General features: G+C 42.3%; 3 protein-coding genes across 5 annotated transcripts; 2 read left to right on the top strand and 1 right to left on the bottom strand.

The window, feature by feature from the left end:
* Positions 1-252: 252 nt before the first annotated feature.
* Positions 253-1690, top strand: LOC131882018 (uncharacterized; the record flags this gene model as incomplete). Its single annotated transcript, XM_059229035.1, is given in 3 exon segments — positions 253-373; positions 453-636; positions 1316-1690. Coding segments are annotated over 3 exon segments (593 nt in total), but the record flags the coding sequence as incomplete, so codon positions are not given.
* A 4078-nt stretch (positions 1691-5768) lies between these two features.
* Positions 5769-11702, bottom strand: LOC131882680 (uncharacterized). 2 transcript variants are annotated; one of them, XM_059229909.1, is made up of 2 exons: positions 11496-11702; positions 5769-7776 (listed from the first exon to the last, which is right to left on the bottom strand). In XM_059229909.1, the coding sequence occupies exons 1-2, from the start codon at positions 11537-11539 to the stop codon at positions 5904-5906; spliced, it is 1917 nt and encodes a 638-aa protein (XP_059085892.1). In that variant the 5' UTR covers positions 11540-11702; the 3' UTR covers positions 5769-5903. The 2 variants fall into 2 exon arrangements, with proteins under 2 accessions (XP_059085892.1, XP_059085893.1); XM_059229910.1 differs by lacking the exon at positions 11496-11702 and adding an exon at positions 7917-8048.
* A 566-nt stretch (positions 11703-12268) lies between these two features.
* On the top strand, positions 12269-15212 carry LOC131882681 (uncharacterized). 2 transcript variants are annotated; one of them, XM_059229912.1, is made up of 2 exons: positions 12269-12439; positions 13592-15212. In XM_059229912.1, the coding sequence occupies exon 2, from the start codon at positions 13620-13622 to the stop codon at positions 15054-15056; it is 1437 nt and encodes a 478-aa protein (XP_059085895.1). In that variant the 5' UTR covers positions 12269-12439; positions 13592-13619; the 3' UTR covers positions 15057-15212. The 2 variants fall into 2 exon arrangements, with proteins under 2 accessions (XP_059085895.1, XP_059085894.1); XM_059229911.1 differs by lacking the exon at positions 12269-12439 and adding an exon at positions 12901-13131.
* Positions 15213-15334: the final 122 nt, after the last annotated feature.

Below are 15334 nucleotides of genomic sequence, written 5' to 3'. Positions count from 1 at the left end.
GAGGAATATCCGATTACTCCACGTGCGTGGTTCCCAGCGGTTGATGTAAGTTCGTAATCAATCTTGACACCAATGTCCAAACTCCTGAAAGAGGAAGGGCCTAAGCTCACCATGGTCTGGACGTGTTCCGATGAGGTGAACGGGGAGAGAGAACCAGATGGAGGGCAGGACGGAGCTCAGGACAGAGCTCAGGATGGACGAGGACCCAACAGACCCAACCCTATCAATGATATCTCTGGGACGAGAGCCAANCAATGAAAAGGAATAGATTCCCTTGCAATTCCGCACTCTGCTTGGTTCGTTGCGAAAGTTGCCCCAAAGACAGGACGTGTGCCCATGAATATACTTGCACTTGCACCTGGTATGCTTACAGGTAGGCGCGATAAAAACTTCATTGCCATATGTTTTTTTCGTTTCTCTTCAAATTAATCTCTTTTTTTATACTCCCACAGTAATATCTGCAAGCATATTCACATATTGGCTTTGTTGACTTTGAAGCCTGTTCAGTGCGAAAACATCAGTCAGACAAATGAAAATGACCTCTTCAAACACGAACATTTTAGCACGGCTAAAAGAAGTTCCGAGACCGAGGAGGCGGTTGGAATAATCATTGAGGAGCCGGCCAGAAGCGGAGAGGTAATTTTTGTTTTGAGAAGAGCAGGCGGGAGAAATACAAATCGCCAGAAAAAAAATTCCTCTAAATTTGAAGCGAGCGATCAACTATAAAAAATTTGCTCATTAAGTTCCAAAATAGCACCTCAATTACTAAAACAACATAACTGCTTTCACTTGTGTATTGTTTATTTCAGCATACCAACTTAGGCTGACTAATTGCACCTTGAGACTATCTTGTCTAAACTTACACGTGCAGATTTGGTCATTGATGAAAGATTCATATTTCAGTCCGAGTTGCAAGTCAAAAACAAACAAAGGCAGGGTGGGCACTGTCTACGAGTAACAAAGACATTGCTTAATTTGTCAACGAGTTTTTCAAGTTAAGTTGAAATAGCGATTTTAAACGCCGTTGATCACGGCGTTTAAAATTAGCTCAAATTTGGAGGAAAATACCCAAGCGCAATACATTTTTCTAGCACCTAAATTTATGATTAGCATATCCGATTTTTTCCTTTACAATGTGATTGCAGCTCAAATAAAAACTCAACCTTTTTAGACATTAAAGCTATGAATTTGAGCTAAAATCACATGAAAAACAATTTTAATTTTATGCTATGATTTTGCGAGCTAGAAAAGGTTTATTTCAATTCTATTTTCCCCCCTACGCAAAGCTAACTGTCATGAAATATTATCTTTACAGGAAGAAGCCCAAAACATGGAATCATTCTTGGCGGAGTGTGATAAGGTTGGTGGAGCAATCCGTGCCATCAGAAACGTTGTGAAATCTAATGACTACAACATGAAGGAGAAGATGGTTCTCATGGAACCCTACCGACAGCCTTTTGCCGATATATTGAATATTACTCGCATTCCCAATCCAACCAATTTTCCAAGACTTGACCGGAAGAGGGTACACGTACCACAAAACCGCTCGTTTTTCCCCCGAAAGCTAGCCAAGGGCAACCCTCGGGATTTGGACGTATTATAATTGACGGCACTTTTACCAGGAGCTTCCTTCTGTAAATGTTTAATATAGTTTACTTTTACAACACTAAATATAATTTTGTGATGTTGATAGGTAAAACATTTCTTTACAAGATTGCCGTTGGGTTATTTGCAAGCTTTATTTGCAATTAGGTAGTACAGTGCGGAAGTAAAATCTCAAGCATTGCAAGCATTGATAACCCTTTCCCGTTGGTTTGAGAATGTGAAGGGTGTGAAAAAAGTTTCTCAAGGGTCAATGAAGCGCGTCCCTATTTCGTTTCGTAAGTCTTATCCATGATAGTCACGCAACCTTGCTCAATTAAGAGCATTCCGAAAATGGCTTAGATGAATTTTCTAACCTTGTACAAGCAAATGAAATACTCAAATTTATGTAGGGCTAGTCCTAGAAACATGCGTACACATGGATAAACTGGTCAAAATTGATTTTTTTTTCAGATCAATTTATAGCAAGCATGGGATAATGTTAAGGCTCCATATTACAATTTTATTAGGATATTAAGCGCGGAGCCGTATGTTTCATGTAAGAGATTTATTCAGACTGCGGTCGGAGAGAATGAACAACGTGGAAGAAGGAACCGGTTGTGCAGGAAATGGTAAGAAAAGAATAGGATAGGATAAACCACAAGATCCATCAAATTTATAAGCATGGTGTTTGATTTTTCACGATCAAAATAAAGGTTTGAATTCCATGGGCCTTTACAACGCTCTGAGATGTTTAAGGTTGTTTGTCTCCCCCTAAATTTAGATGAGGAAGAGCAGTTCGACGGGTTGATAAGCTCTCTCATGGACGACGTTACACTGGACATATTTGACCCCGCCAAATGTACCCTAATAGTACAACGGAAATTTTAGAAACCAATGAACTCAACCTCCCGACCAGAAATTTGAAAAAATCATGGTCACGCTCTGCAAGCCAGGCAAATTCCCTCGCCATAGACATTCGAAATAGTAGGGAGGAACATGGCCAGTTTGAAGCAGTAATTGGAGGAATTCCTGTCTACCAGGATTTTTTTCCTATTGTTCAAGTTTTTCAGCTGTCCAAGTTAAATTGATGTAAATGGGTGATACAACATGGACGAACCGTGAACTGTGACTTGTTCGAATAAAAATTACAAGTGACAAGATTTCGAGTAAAATTCCAAAACATTTTTGATGTGAATGGTTGCCAGAAACATCCAAGCACTCCTTGAAAGTGAATCAGACGTGTTTAATTAACTACAGAGCGAAAAAGGGGCCAACTACNTTTTGATGTGAATGGTTGCCAGAAACATCCAAGCACTCCTTGAAAGTGAATCAGACGTGTTTAATTAACTACAGAGCGAAAAAGGGGCCAACTACTACACGATCCTGGAATTCCAATGTCAATCATCTTGAAGTATAAACAACAATATACGTGAAAATTGGACTATATTGACTAGAAATGATCAGCAGTAACCTCTTAAACAGGATGGAGGGTGAAAACCGATCCAAGGTAAGGCCTAACTCATCGTTTTTGCCCCGTTTCCCAATGAGATCAAAGCCTACCGGGGTATACGGCGACAATGGGATAGACCTCCAGTTAAATTGAGACCTCCATGGATCTCTTTATGGAAAGCCACATTTCTCTTGCAATACTACGTAAATTGCCCTTCAATTTCTTTTTTTAGCTCTAGCCTGATCGATTTCTTATGACTGTGGCAACTACCATGGATGACTAAAGGCTGGAAGAATCTGTTGAGAAGTAAAAAAGGAGAATGGAAGAATAAACAAAAATATCAAAGCGCTCACAAAGAAATGTTTTACAAACAAGTGCAGAAATTTTTTCGATCCTCGATAAAGAACAAGCGAATTAAGTTCGAGGTAGGTTTGACCAACGACTCCAAATGAAATAAGAAGAAGTTCTAGAAATGTATCAGCACCAAGAACCACACCCAAACCATTGTTCTCTAAAAGTTACGACGGGAAATACGATCGAAGATAGTCTACTCGCTCAGCCCCAAATGCCGAACTCATACTTTGCCTCAGTATTTCAAAAGCAAAATGCGATTAGGAATCGACCTGAGTTGGGGGATGAGGGCTATGGTTATCTCAAAAACATTGACATAACCTACCAAGATTGGAGAGATGCCATGAATAATATACGCTAATTGCACGATGACCCAATTGCTCTTTTCTAGACGAATGTTCGAAGATGACGACTGAGGAAAAGAAAATGATTTTACATGGAACTCTTTGGAAAATAAAGAACCCTTGCATCTCACTAAACCGTCCGATATTTTATCACTCGTGACGATCATGCGAAAGATGATGAAATTGTAGCTGTCAAGTGCTTTAAGTGCTACGGTCAATCTGAAGTGGAATTCGGCTCCTAGGCCAGACGGAATACCTTCTTGGTGTCTTAGAACTGTTGCCTCAACCCTGCTTGTTCCACTTCAGCACCCATTCCAGTCAAGCCTCCATCCATGGCGGGCACATACCAGAGACCTGGAATTTGGTGAATGTGACATTGATCTTTAAGAGTGGATCCAGAGAACAAACAAATAACTACCGCCCTATTTCATTGACCAGCGCGGTGATGCAAAGTTTTGGTGTCAGTCCCCAAACAAAAAATTCAAGGGTTCCTCCATCCAGACATCCTGCACGATCCCTAGATATCAACTCGGCTTTCTTCAAAGGAGGAGTTGTGCCTTAAACCTCATTCAATTCTTCGACCAAGTCATCAAACGTGTATACGAACGAATTCCCGTAGATTTGACCTATTTTGACTTTCAAAAAGCTTTCGACCTCGTGCCGTATGACCTATTAACATAAAGTTACACCGGCTGGGATTCCAAGGACAACTTCTAGGATGGATTGAACGATGGCTAATAGAGCGACAACAACGAGTCGTCCTCAATGGAAGACCTTCGGATTGGAAAGAAGTGGGGAGTGGAGTTGTCCAGGGTCTCTAGTCCAAGGTAGTGTCCTCGGACCCCTCCTATTTTTGCCATAAGTTTCCGATCTGCCATCAGTCAAAAGCGCCCCGTCCTCTCTGAATATGTTTGTGGACGACACCAAATTGGGAAGATCAATCCAACCAAACAGGGACGTTCAAGCAAACCTTCAAGAGGACATTAAACACTTGTCCGAGCGGGCAAAGACAAATGGAATGCATTTCAATATCACGAAGTTTCGAGATAATCACTTCGGGTCAAGAAATGTTGAACACTCGTACTGCCCCATCATAACGACCAAATACCACAAGGATCTCGGAATAACCATCCACTCAAATTAGAAACCTTCCGTCCACGTAGTATGTCTAGTAAAAAAGGCAAATTCTGTGTTGGGCCAGATTAAAAGAGCATTTTGGCTACGAATTGGGTCCCCTTTCACAGAGGGGGATACGGCCTTCGTTCGCCCACACCTAGAATTTGCAACGCCGGCATGGAATCCGTGGTTGAAGAAGGGTATCTCTCTTCTCGAAAGTATCCAACGTGGAGCTGTACGGATGGTCAAGGGCGTGGGGAATTTACACCGAAAAGCTTGCTCAAGAAGGGCCCTTCAACATTTGAGACAAGAAGGAGGCGCAGGGACGCGATCCAAATATTTAAGTTGGAAAACGGTTTTGAGGATTGGACCACCGACATCACTTTAGACACATTGATCACGGGATTGACCTTAGCACCAACTTGGCAAGAAATCTTTCTCTGCCGATAACTCGCTCTGATCTGAGAAAAAAATTCTTCAGGCTGAGGGCCGTATCGTTGTGGAACGACTTGATTCCAGAGGGACGAAATTGCCCAAATGTCAGCAATTTCTAGTCCTGGATCCACGAACATCCCCATTTCCTTCGATCTAGATCCAACACAAATATCACCACCAAAAACCTATCCAACGACTGTAACAATTCTTATGACATCTCAATAATCTGAATGGTTCCGGAGGACCTGAAAAATATTATTTCACATTATATTTTGTCGGGAATTTGAACAGCACACTACTTGCTTGATGAGGATGAAGTCAAAATTCATCCTCTAAATTAAGTGACACTGAACACGATTTGGCAAATAAACGGTTAAATACTTGACCAATAACGTAGCATTAACCCTCTTGATTTCTCCAGAGCCTAACCCCAACACGATTTGTGAAGCAGTTACTTTTAAGATGAGCAAAATAAAACTCAATTGTAGATTTAGCAAAAGCCGATCAAAATAGCTTTGATTTTTCTTTATTTCGTGGGTCATTGATAAGATACGAGCGATGAAATTGATTTTTGTTTTTCAGGAACTTCGTCCCTCCTTGATTTTAACATTTGATGAGTTTCTTCAATTATGATATCGAGAGCCGGATGAGCTGCTGGATCTCAAAGGGCTTCGCTGACGGGAGCGATAATATGACGTATGTTCTCCATCACTGGAATGGACGCTATCACGCCGATACGAGGACCTGGAGCGAGTTTGGTCCGGTGATCCTGGCGTGGCTTCTGACCGGTTCCTGTAGCTGATCTCTTGACGCGAAATTCTAGTGCTAACATTATCTTCATCATAGAGTGGCGAGGTCCGGAAATTGCTGAGGGGACACATGAGCACATGATGGTTCACCTCACTTCGTCTACCCATGCAAATGCGGCATTTAATATCACATCGGTGGTGATCCCGTGAAGAGGGTCGGCCGCACTTGTGGCAATAAGACAGTCTTCGGCAAGCTCGCTTCCACTCTTGCATGCTCATAGCTAATCCCCGGGGACATCGAGTCAAATGATGGGTATTGCTATCTGGTCCACACAGAAAGCAACTCATATCGGTGAGGGGCTCTTTGGCGGGGCGATGGTGGTCTCCAGACTTATCTCCAGTGGGTTCGATTTTGGGTTGCTTCAGTTGGGCACCTTGCAAACGCAGCCACGCGTTGAACTGCTCGTAATTATCGACCATGCCAAAGTGCCATTCCGGGAGGTTCTCACCAGCTTTTAGGGCAGAATCACGTTTGCTGTTGTAATCGTGCATCTCTTGGACCTTGAACTGGTCCCATTTGGATTCTAAATGAGGCGCCATGGATTTGGTGAACGCGCAAGTCAGTGCAAAGTAGAACATATCCACTTTTTGAGTCTGGAAGACTTCTTTCACACCTTGCAACGCGTTTAAGGCTTCCTGAGCGGCTTCCAATTGTACCAAGTTGGAGGGTCGTTTGGTGAGTCCTCGTTTGATGTGGTAAGCCGCAATGTTCATGGGATTCTCGAACCTGTTATTCAGCTCTTTCATGGCGTTGTCATAGGAGTCTTGTCGTTGGCTGGAAAATCTGTAAATCGTTCGCAACGCTCGGTTGGACACGGCTTTTTTGAGCTTTCTGAAAAGTGCGATCTTGCTGAATCCCGGGAGACCCTCCATCTCTTTGACCAGACATTCCCAATCTTTTCTCCACTTAGCGAACTTCGCCATCACTTCGGAATCGCTTAAATCACCTTCAAAACGTGTAATCTTGTCCCTGACTTGAAAATCTTCCATTGTAACCATGTCTTTGGCCATGGCAATTTGGGAGTCGCTTGGGTCGTTGAGCTGTCTATGAGAGGAGCCGTTAAGGACGGGTCGAATGGAAGTCTCGTACTCGAATCGAGCCATCAAATTGGCAAAATTGTTCATCACCGCCGAAAAAGAGGTAGTGAGAGGGTCTCGATCAGGCTTGTACCACGTGCGAGTGGCCTCTTGAAAGTTGGCCTCGAACGCAGGATATCGCGTCGTTTCCCAGTCCGTGATGAGTCGTTTGGCTTGATGATCTTCGATTTTGACCGATGGGTCGTTCAAATCCTTGGCTTGAAGGTTCTTCAGCACACTGTCAAGGTTCGAGCTGATCTGTTCGATCATAAGGCAATCGTCCTTAAATTTCTTTTCCGCCTTCCATCGCACTGGAATCATACCCTTGGCCTGTTCGAGCTTGAGATCCAATAGAGTCTTGATTTGCGCGTCACTCGCCCCTTGATTGACGTCACTGATAGCTTCGTACCAAATCGGACCGAGCATTTGCAGCTCGACCTCCACAGCAGAGAGCTTGGGGGAAGGCTGGAGTGTCCTCATATCCGGTTTGATGTCCAAGAAGACTTGTTCGGTCATTTCAGTCTTGATTGTCACACTTGGTTCAGTCGAAGGACTTCCAGTGGCAGCTGGTAAAGGTTCAGCGTAAGTATGGTCGAACATGACGGCAATTCTTAAAAAAAAAAACAGGAAATTCAACGCTGAGCGAGACGAGCAATATTTGTTTTCAAGGTTTTGATGACAGTGTTCACATGCGTCACTCACTTGCCCGGATTTCCCTATGACCAAATGTAAAACAACTCCATAGTTTACCTCACAATCCCTGCACGCGGACGATGCAAATACACGTGATTCTAGGTGGACTATTATCGTTAGACTGTTGGCTGTGGCTGTTCTCACGGTCTTCGCTTTCCCGCCAAAACTGGACTGACGTCACGCCAATAAGGGCCCTTATTTGCAACGTCACACGGCCCAAAGAAAACGGGAAAAGGCACAGTAGATTGCTACATAAACTGCTCTTGCCTTGCCTTGAACGCAATTTCTTTTCCGGACATTATGTAATCCGAGGCACTAATTGAAAATAATATTTTGATAGAATTAGTCAAAAGCAACACAAACGCATTATAATTCAATAACAAGGAATTGGCCCAATCGCCCTTATATTTGGTAGAGGCTGAATCACAAAGCGCCCTCTGGAGTGCAGAGAGTAAAAAATATTTCGTGCAGCGTAAGGGGGCTATGGATTGTTTCCGGCAGTGTTACTGGATCGGAAAGTCGGAATAAGAAGGGATTTTGATTATATAGATTGCTGAAGCCTGAGTTATGCACAAATAAACACCAGCTATTGCCTGCTCTATTATGTCTAGCAATGCAAACGGGGATGTATTGTTGGATTAGTGGTCTTCCATATGAGAATTTGGGTGCCAAGCTTGGAGGATTAAGCCTTGTCCAGATGGCTCCATTAAAGATTTCTGATGGGTCAATGTCAAGTCTGCTATCCTACTAGTTATCCGTCCCTGTGTTTACTGTAAGGACAAAAGTGCTCGTAGAAAGTTGGGCGATCCGCTCAGACACTCATCTCATGTGAAAAAGTAACTCGCGGTGTCTAGAATGTTGTTAGGTACTTTCAATTATGCTCTCAAGTCCTTTATAGACGGTGACTGATATCCGTAAATCAAGAAGTTCAATTTCTGTTTTTCGAAACGAATCAGTTGTTCATCAAAAGGCTAAAAAATGACACTTAATAGCACTATCTATCTATCATGGAACGGCTATTCAAACGGACTTTTCGAGTCCGATTTTGGTACTCTAGTTGCAGGGTCGTTCCTCAATAAAAGGAACGAATTACAGTTACACTTAATTTGGCCAAAAATAGTAATTCGTTACACAACTGTTACTGGAAAAAATGTAATGGCGTTACTCGTTACAATTACTTTTACTCAAATATTAGATCACCAATATTTTATGGTTTTGGCCCAATCAAGACCAGTCTTCTCTAATGAAATTGTGATTTTTGACTCAAGGAGTCCTAATGAGTAACATTTGAAGATTTTGTGCCAACATTTTTAGTTTAAGAGCCTTGGCATTATAATGCTTTGAGGAGTCAAGACTGGGACCCTGGATGGGATAATGATTGTTGAAGGTTTGAAACAATGTCGCAAAAGTCATGATGGAAAACCAGTATTGGACATTGTGAAGTCGGTAACGCTTCCTTGTGAGAAGTCTTTGCCTTAAGTCGTGGAAATGAGGAGGCTCTAGAAATTTGATGCTTCAAAGTCAAGCTAAGGAGGTATTTTCTTTTCTTGACAATTGCACTGAATCCGCTTTTCAGTCCAACGGTTTTTGATTGATAAGATGTAAACAATAAAGTGGCAAGAACAATTTCAGATTAAAAAACCAAGGTCACCCTCAGCGTAGTTAAGAGCAAGCACAACTTTCAACTCTGACTTTCTTTGATCGTAATACGCTATTGATGGAAAAAGCAATAAATGGCAATTTCGGTTGAAATCTCAGCAGTCACGAGATTAAAGAAAATTGAAAGATCATTCTGGAAGCCAAAAAAGGAACGAGTAATGAGTAATTCTTTTAGTTTTCGGTCGTTACAATTACAAAATTTTAAAAAGTAATACAATTACAGTTCCTTTTTTGAAAAAAGGAACGAATTACTGTAATTTCGTTACTTGTCGAAACGAGCCAAGTTTAAATCTCTGTCTGTAAAATGTGGCCAGCATCACCTACTCTCTGTGTGAACTAATTTGAATGAAATTTTTGTCACTTCACAATTTTAGAGTACTATAACAGCTAATCAAAAACTATTAACTATAACTACATGATCCAACATGTCTAAAGACCTCTCTTTTATGAATGAGGTAAACAAATACCTTTTTATAAGCCTACTAGTTTTTTTTGGATGTCTGCCATGTTCACAAGTATGAAGCTGAATATGCCATCTTCAACTTTCAGGATATTGACAACCCAAAATTATAGAACAAATGATGGCCTTCTCTGTTTCTTCATGCCTTTGGCTGGCTAGGCTTTCTCTTTGGGTTATTTAGAAAAGTATCAAAGGTGGGGCGTCATTAAAAATGTCAAGGTGGTTGAAAAAGGACTACCAATTCAGTGGCTTTATGTCTTCTATTTGTATCTATGTCATGAATTGGATTACACTTATAGCTACGCACAATGGCCTTGAATGGAATGAAATTCCGCTCAATGACCTTTGGGTCGACGCCATTAGACACTCCACTATTAGATGATGAAGGTAAGGACATTGAGCAGGTCTCATCCATGAAGGATTTAGGTGTAGTCCTCCAAGATAATGGAAAGTTCGATGAGCATATCCAGTTGAAAGTTGGTAAGGCTTTTCAAACATGTGGTTGGATATATCGCACGTTTAAGTCCAGAGATAGTGTCACGATGCTAACTCTGTACAAGTCGATTGTTCAGCCGCATCTTGAATATGCCTCTCCCATTTGGGCTCCAATTAGTTCAGCAGGTTTGCAAAAGCTCGAGCAGGTCCAAAGATGTTTTGCTAGGAACATTGAAGATATGAGAGAGCTCTCGTATTGGGAGAGGTTAGAAAGGTTGGGATTGTACAGTACTCAGAGAAGGTACAAAAGGTATCTGATATTGTACGTTTTCAAAAGCATTCATGAGCTTTGTCCCAACCCAGGATTTAGGGTCAATTGTAGTGACCGTAGAGGCTTAATGTGCGTTTTGAGAGCACCTTCAAGCCCTCGAGAATCCAGGCTAGTTAAAACAATGAAGTCCAACTCTCTTCTTTCTCGGGCTCCTTCATTGTTCAATTTGCTGCCCTCAAATATTCGTAGGGCTTATGTAGGGGTTGATCCAGTAGCAAGATTTAAGTCAGACTTGGACAAGTTTTTGACTAAAATTCCGGATCAACCTTATATTCAAGGATTATCCAGATCAGCCAACTCCAATTCGTTGTTCGATCAAATAATATATATAAATAAAAGTCAAGTATAATAAATAATCTTCTCGTCTTGAACTGCTGGGATTCCAATAAGGAAGGTAAGGCAGTCCGCACAAAAAAAAACAAAAACGGGGTGGAAACCTTAAAAAAAAGCGTCATTGGTGTATAATTGTGGTCAAGATTGCGTCAAAGCTTCTATCCAACGCAATGCCACATTTTCATGATCACAAAACTAAAGTACCAAAATCGGACTCGGACTATTAAAGCCGAGACTGACCTCTTGCCTTCCACACACCATGTTGCTGGATGACACTCAGCACGGATTTAGCACGGGCAGATCTCGCCAGACAAATTTGTTAGCACACCATGACTACATAACCTTGGCTTTAAACCAAGGACATGCTGTGGCTGTGGACTATAGATGCTCTAAGGTCCCTACTGTGGACACCATTTACCTCAACTTTTCAAAACCTTTTGATCGCGTAGACCACTTCACCATCAAGAAAAAACTGACAGTACTGGCCTTGGACTCCTCTGTTGGCTCGGGGATTGAAGAATGGTTGTCAGGTCGACACCAGCGAATAACCTGGAATGGGTCTCACTTTGGGGGTTGGTTGTGGAGTGCCACAAGGCAGTGTTCTCGAGCCAATCTTTTTCAACATTTACGTTGGCGACATGGCCTTGCCGAAGCCCGGCAACCTCCTAAAATTTACGGACGATACCACAATATTTCGGACAATAATGTGCACTGAGGATTCGGAAAAACTGCAATAAGACTTGAATGCAATCCAGGAATTGGCCATTACCAACAATATTTTATTCAATCCAAAAAAGTAAAAAGTTGAGCGCTTTCGGCAGTCTCCGACAAATTGCCATTACCCCTTAAATGGTGTGGTCTTGGAGCTGGTCTAGAGTCAACGAGACTTGGGAGTTGTAGTGGACAACAAACTAAATTTTAGCCAACATTGTGCTACTAAATGACCATGTTTGATGTTAATCAGTGAACGCACGCATTATCAAATTGGCTCAATACCACAATGCTAATTGCCTATACAAGCATGTAAAATGGAAAAAATGTCAAAATTCAATCCGTGCACAGTGCGGTTTGGCTGGGCATGTTGTCTTTGATTTTACTCCATGGAATAACGTCAGTAGTCCATGAACGCGTTTACTTGACTAGCCCTATATATCACATTTGTTAATTTTACTTTTCAATATTTGAGTCAAACTGGTAAAGCTGCAAGTAAGAAGGTTGGATTTTAGCTGCATTCAAGACTCTCTGGATCAAGTCTTACCCTGGTTTTGGATTTAGAGTTTGAGAACTCGGGAGGGCCCCCTCCCATCTATCCCATCTGTTATCCAAATCAGCATTGTCAACCCTCATTAGCATACCATGTGGGTAAGGAAAACTTTACATTTAACTGTTGGCAACAAAAATAAAACCATTAATGTGGCACAATATGGTTATGATGAAGCAGAAAAATGAAACACTGGAAATTTAAAATTTTATTAAAGAGTAATTGTAACGAGTAACGTCATTACATTTTTTGGCGAGTAACAGTTGTGAAACGAATTCCTCTTTTAGGCTAAAGTATTTATAACTGAAATCCGTTCCTTTTATTGAGCACCGACTGATGCCCGGAGTGTTCGTCATTTCTTTCATGTCGTATTTACAAAATGCTTGATTGAAAAAATCGAATAAATTGGTGTTTTGCACTTTTAAGCCATCTTTTTTCTTCCAAAAGTAACGTTATCGGTAACGGTCTAGCGTAACTTTTCCTACAAAGTGACGGTAATGGTAAAGAATCGCTGTTTTTGAGAAGCAACTTTCCATTATGGTAACAGATACCCTGGTGTTATTAAGTATTATTGTTGCCAAGATGTCTAAAAAGTTGTAAACTTTCCAAAACACTCTCTAAAGCGTGCTGAAAACATAAAAAGTTAATTCTTGGCGGATTTCCGTTGGTACAATTCGGCCACTATAGCCAGGAGCGAGCGCCCTCTCTGTCCCTTGTGTTTCAATCAACTTATTCAGTTGATGTGCAGTTGCCAATCAGAGTGGTCGTTACATCGATGGAACACCGCATTGAGGTGAGTTCACCATGATGGTATAACGAATTTGTGTTTGGATAGGAGGTAAAAGTATCCCATCCTGGATTCCATGCAGATCGATCCATCAAGTGATCGCATAGTAATTCAGAAGAACAGACTACTCTAATTGTCAATAGTCTTTTTCGTTGTTTCTTTTCAATATCCCTTGAGTGTCATTAGTCTACTTTATTGTTTGACATTTTGGCCGGCGAAGCTTCAGGCAGAATCCAGGGATTAGCCTTGGTGAGTGGGATGGTAAAGCCCTACATATGAGGCCTTCTTGCCTCTCGAAGTCATATCTACCGACAATCAGGTTTAGATAGATATTGAGAGATACATTTCCGTATCTTTCCTATTCCTCCCAAAAGATGATGATCAGAAGCGGTTTTTACAATCAAAGAGCGGCTCAATGCTTTGCCAATGTTCAAGAGTGTCATTAGGGCATTGGCGTTTGTTTCAGGAAAAAAGACGCCATTGATTTACGAACCATGAAGGACCCTTCAAGTCAACCTAGTGACAAACCCGACCTTCTCGGTTCATCCGCACCGCTTTTCATGTCCTTGCCCGTGGCTGGAATTGCCATGGAAACTGAAGTGAACACCTCAGTCGAGGTTCGAAATACTCAGCCCGCAACAGCAACAACAGTATCAACAACTCCGTCCATGACTCCTCCTTGTTCTCCTTCTCCCTCTCCGCCTCCACCTCCGCCTTCGTCTTTGCCGCCTCCTCGAAAACCCTCGGCCATTGAGGTGGAGTTGGAGCTGCTCAGACCTTTGTGGCACGAGGAATTTCTCCAAAGGAACCCCGGAGCCAGTCCAGACCAAATCAAGATTCTTGTGGACCTGAAGTTGGAGGAGCTCAGCCAATTGATACCCCGTCGGGGCGTTTTCGAAAAGAAATTCCGAGACAATTGCCAAATGATGCGCGAGATCAAGGAATACCTGGAGCACATCCTCGCCAAGCTCCAAGGCAAGGCTATTAGTGACTCCTCGGCGCGGATTGAAGATCACCACTCTCAATTCCTCATCAAGGACTGGGAATCTGTCAGGTTACCCGCCCTTGAGCATGACTTTCAACAGGCCTCTCAGTCATGGTTCAAGCCCACTACGGATCCCCTGTTCAAGACATTCTCGTCCATTAAGAGCAACTTCACCAATCTGATCGCTCAATTCGAATATGAGCGGTCCATGCGACCAGTCATTCGCGGAGTCATTCCTCTCAAAGCCGTGAACAAGAGCGTGACCCTCGAAGAATCGCCTCAAACATATTCATCCCCAACAGCGACCAACATTCCACCCTTTAATGGCGACATGAGCGATCCGAACGTGCTTGAAAAATTCGCCAAGTGGAAGAAAGCTTGGTTGAAACTTGTCCATGAGCTTGAGAAATCATCCAAGTCCAACTCCATTGTCCTGTTCCAAGAACTGACCAATTGCTTGACGGGTAAGGCACTCGAGTTGATTTCCCATTACCCTAGACGGGATAAAATTTCTTATGTGATGGCTCTCAAGGATCTCACTGACCAATACCAAAAGCATTCACCCAAAAAGCAAAGTGAGCCCCCAAATGGAGTCGGAGCCCAAGTGAAACCGAGATGCACACGTCAAGAGCTCATTAAGCGTGCCTTGATGGCTCTGAAGAACTTGCGAAACTTTGTGAGACGTAACAACGTGGACATGCACAATTGCGCCTTTATTGCAGCCTTTGTCCGGGCCATGCCTTCCGAATTAAACCACGAATGGACCAATTATAAGGTTGAGAAACAAAAAGAATACGAGGACCTACGTCATGCTTGTCATCTGAGTGGAGAGAAGCTACCTCCTTGGGAATCCGGCATGGTCGAAAACTATGCCAGTGTCAAGCAATGGCTTCTTGACGCGAGAGCGGACAAGTCAAAATCAACTCGTTCAAAATTGTCGGTTTGAAGAACGACCAACACATTGCTTTGCTGCATCAGTCATGTATGAAGCACTTTGAGATTCATATCTAGCTTGGCTTTCAATTTGTTGTGACCCCTTTAGTGTTGACCCTTGTGAGAGCAACAACTCAGTACGAAATGCATTTTAATTCTGATTCAACAACACGTTTTATACTTATTAGAGCAAGCGAGGTTAGAAATAACCGAGATTTTTACGAACTAAGGAAACCAGAAAGCTGTAGAGCCGTTGTTTGTTTCGAATATCGAACGACGGATTTGTTAGAA

Source organism: Tigriopus californicus, chromosome 6, assembly GCF_007210705.1.
Source record: "Tigriopus californicus strain San Diego chromosome 6, Tcal_SD_v2.1, whole genome shotgun sequence".
Taxonomy (NCBI): domain Eukaryota; kingdom Metazoa; phylum Arthropoda; class Copepoda; order Harpacticoida; family Harpacticidae; genus Tigriopus; species Tigriopus californicus.
This window is presented reverse-complemented; position numbering and strand designations above follow the sequence as displayed.

Bases quoted from the DNA above. Each gene is read 5' to 3' on its own strand.
- LOC131882681 (XM_059229911.1), top strand. From the start codon at position 13,079: ATGTGCAGTTGCCAATCAGAGTGGTCGTTACATCGATGGAACACCGCA. The intron at 13,132-13,591 runs GTGAGTTCACCA...CGTTTGTTTCAG, and splicing joins CGATGGAACACCGCATTGAG to GAAAAAAGACGCCATTGATT.
- LOC131882680 (XM_059229909.1), bottom strand. From the start codon at position 11,539: ATGGTGAAGTGGTCTACGCGATCAAAAGGTTTTGAAAAGTTGAG. The intron at 7,777-11,495 runs GTAAATGGTGTC...TTTTTTTTTAAG, and splicing joins AAAGGTTTTGAAAAGTTGAG to AATTGCCGTCATGTTCGACC.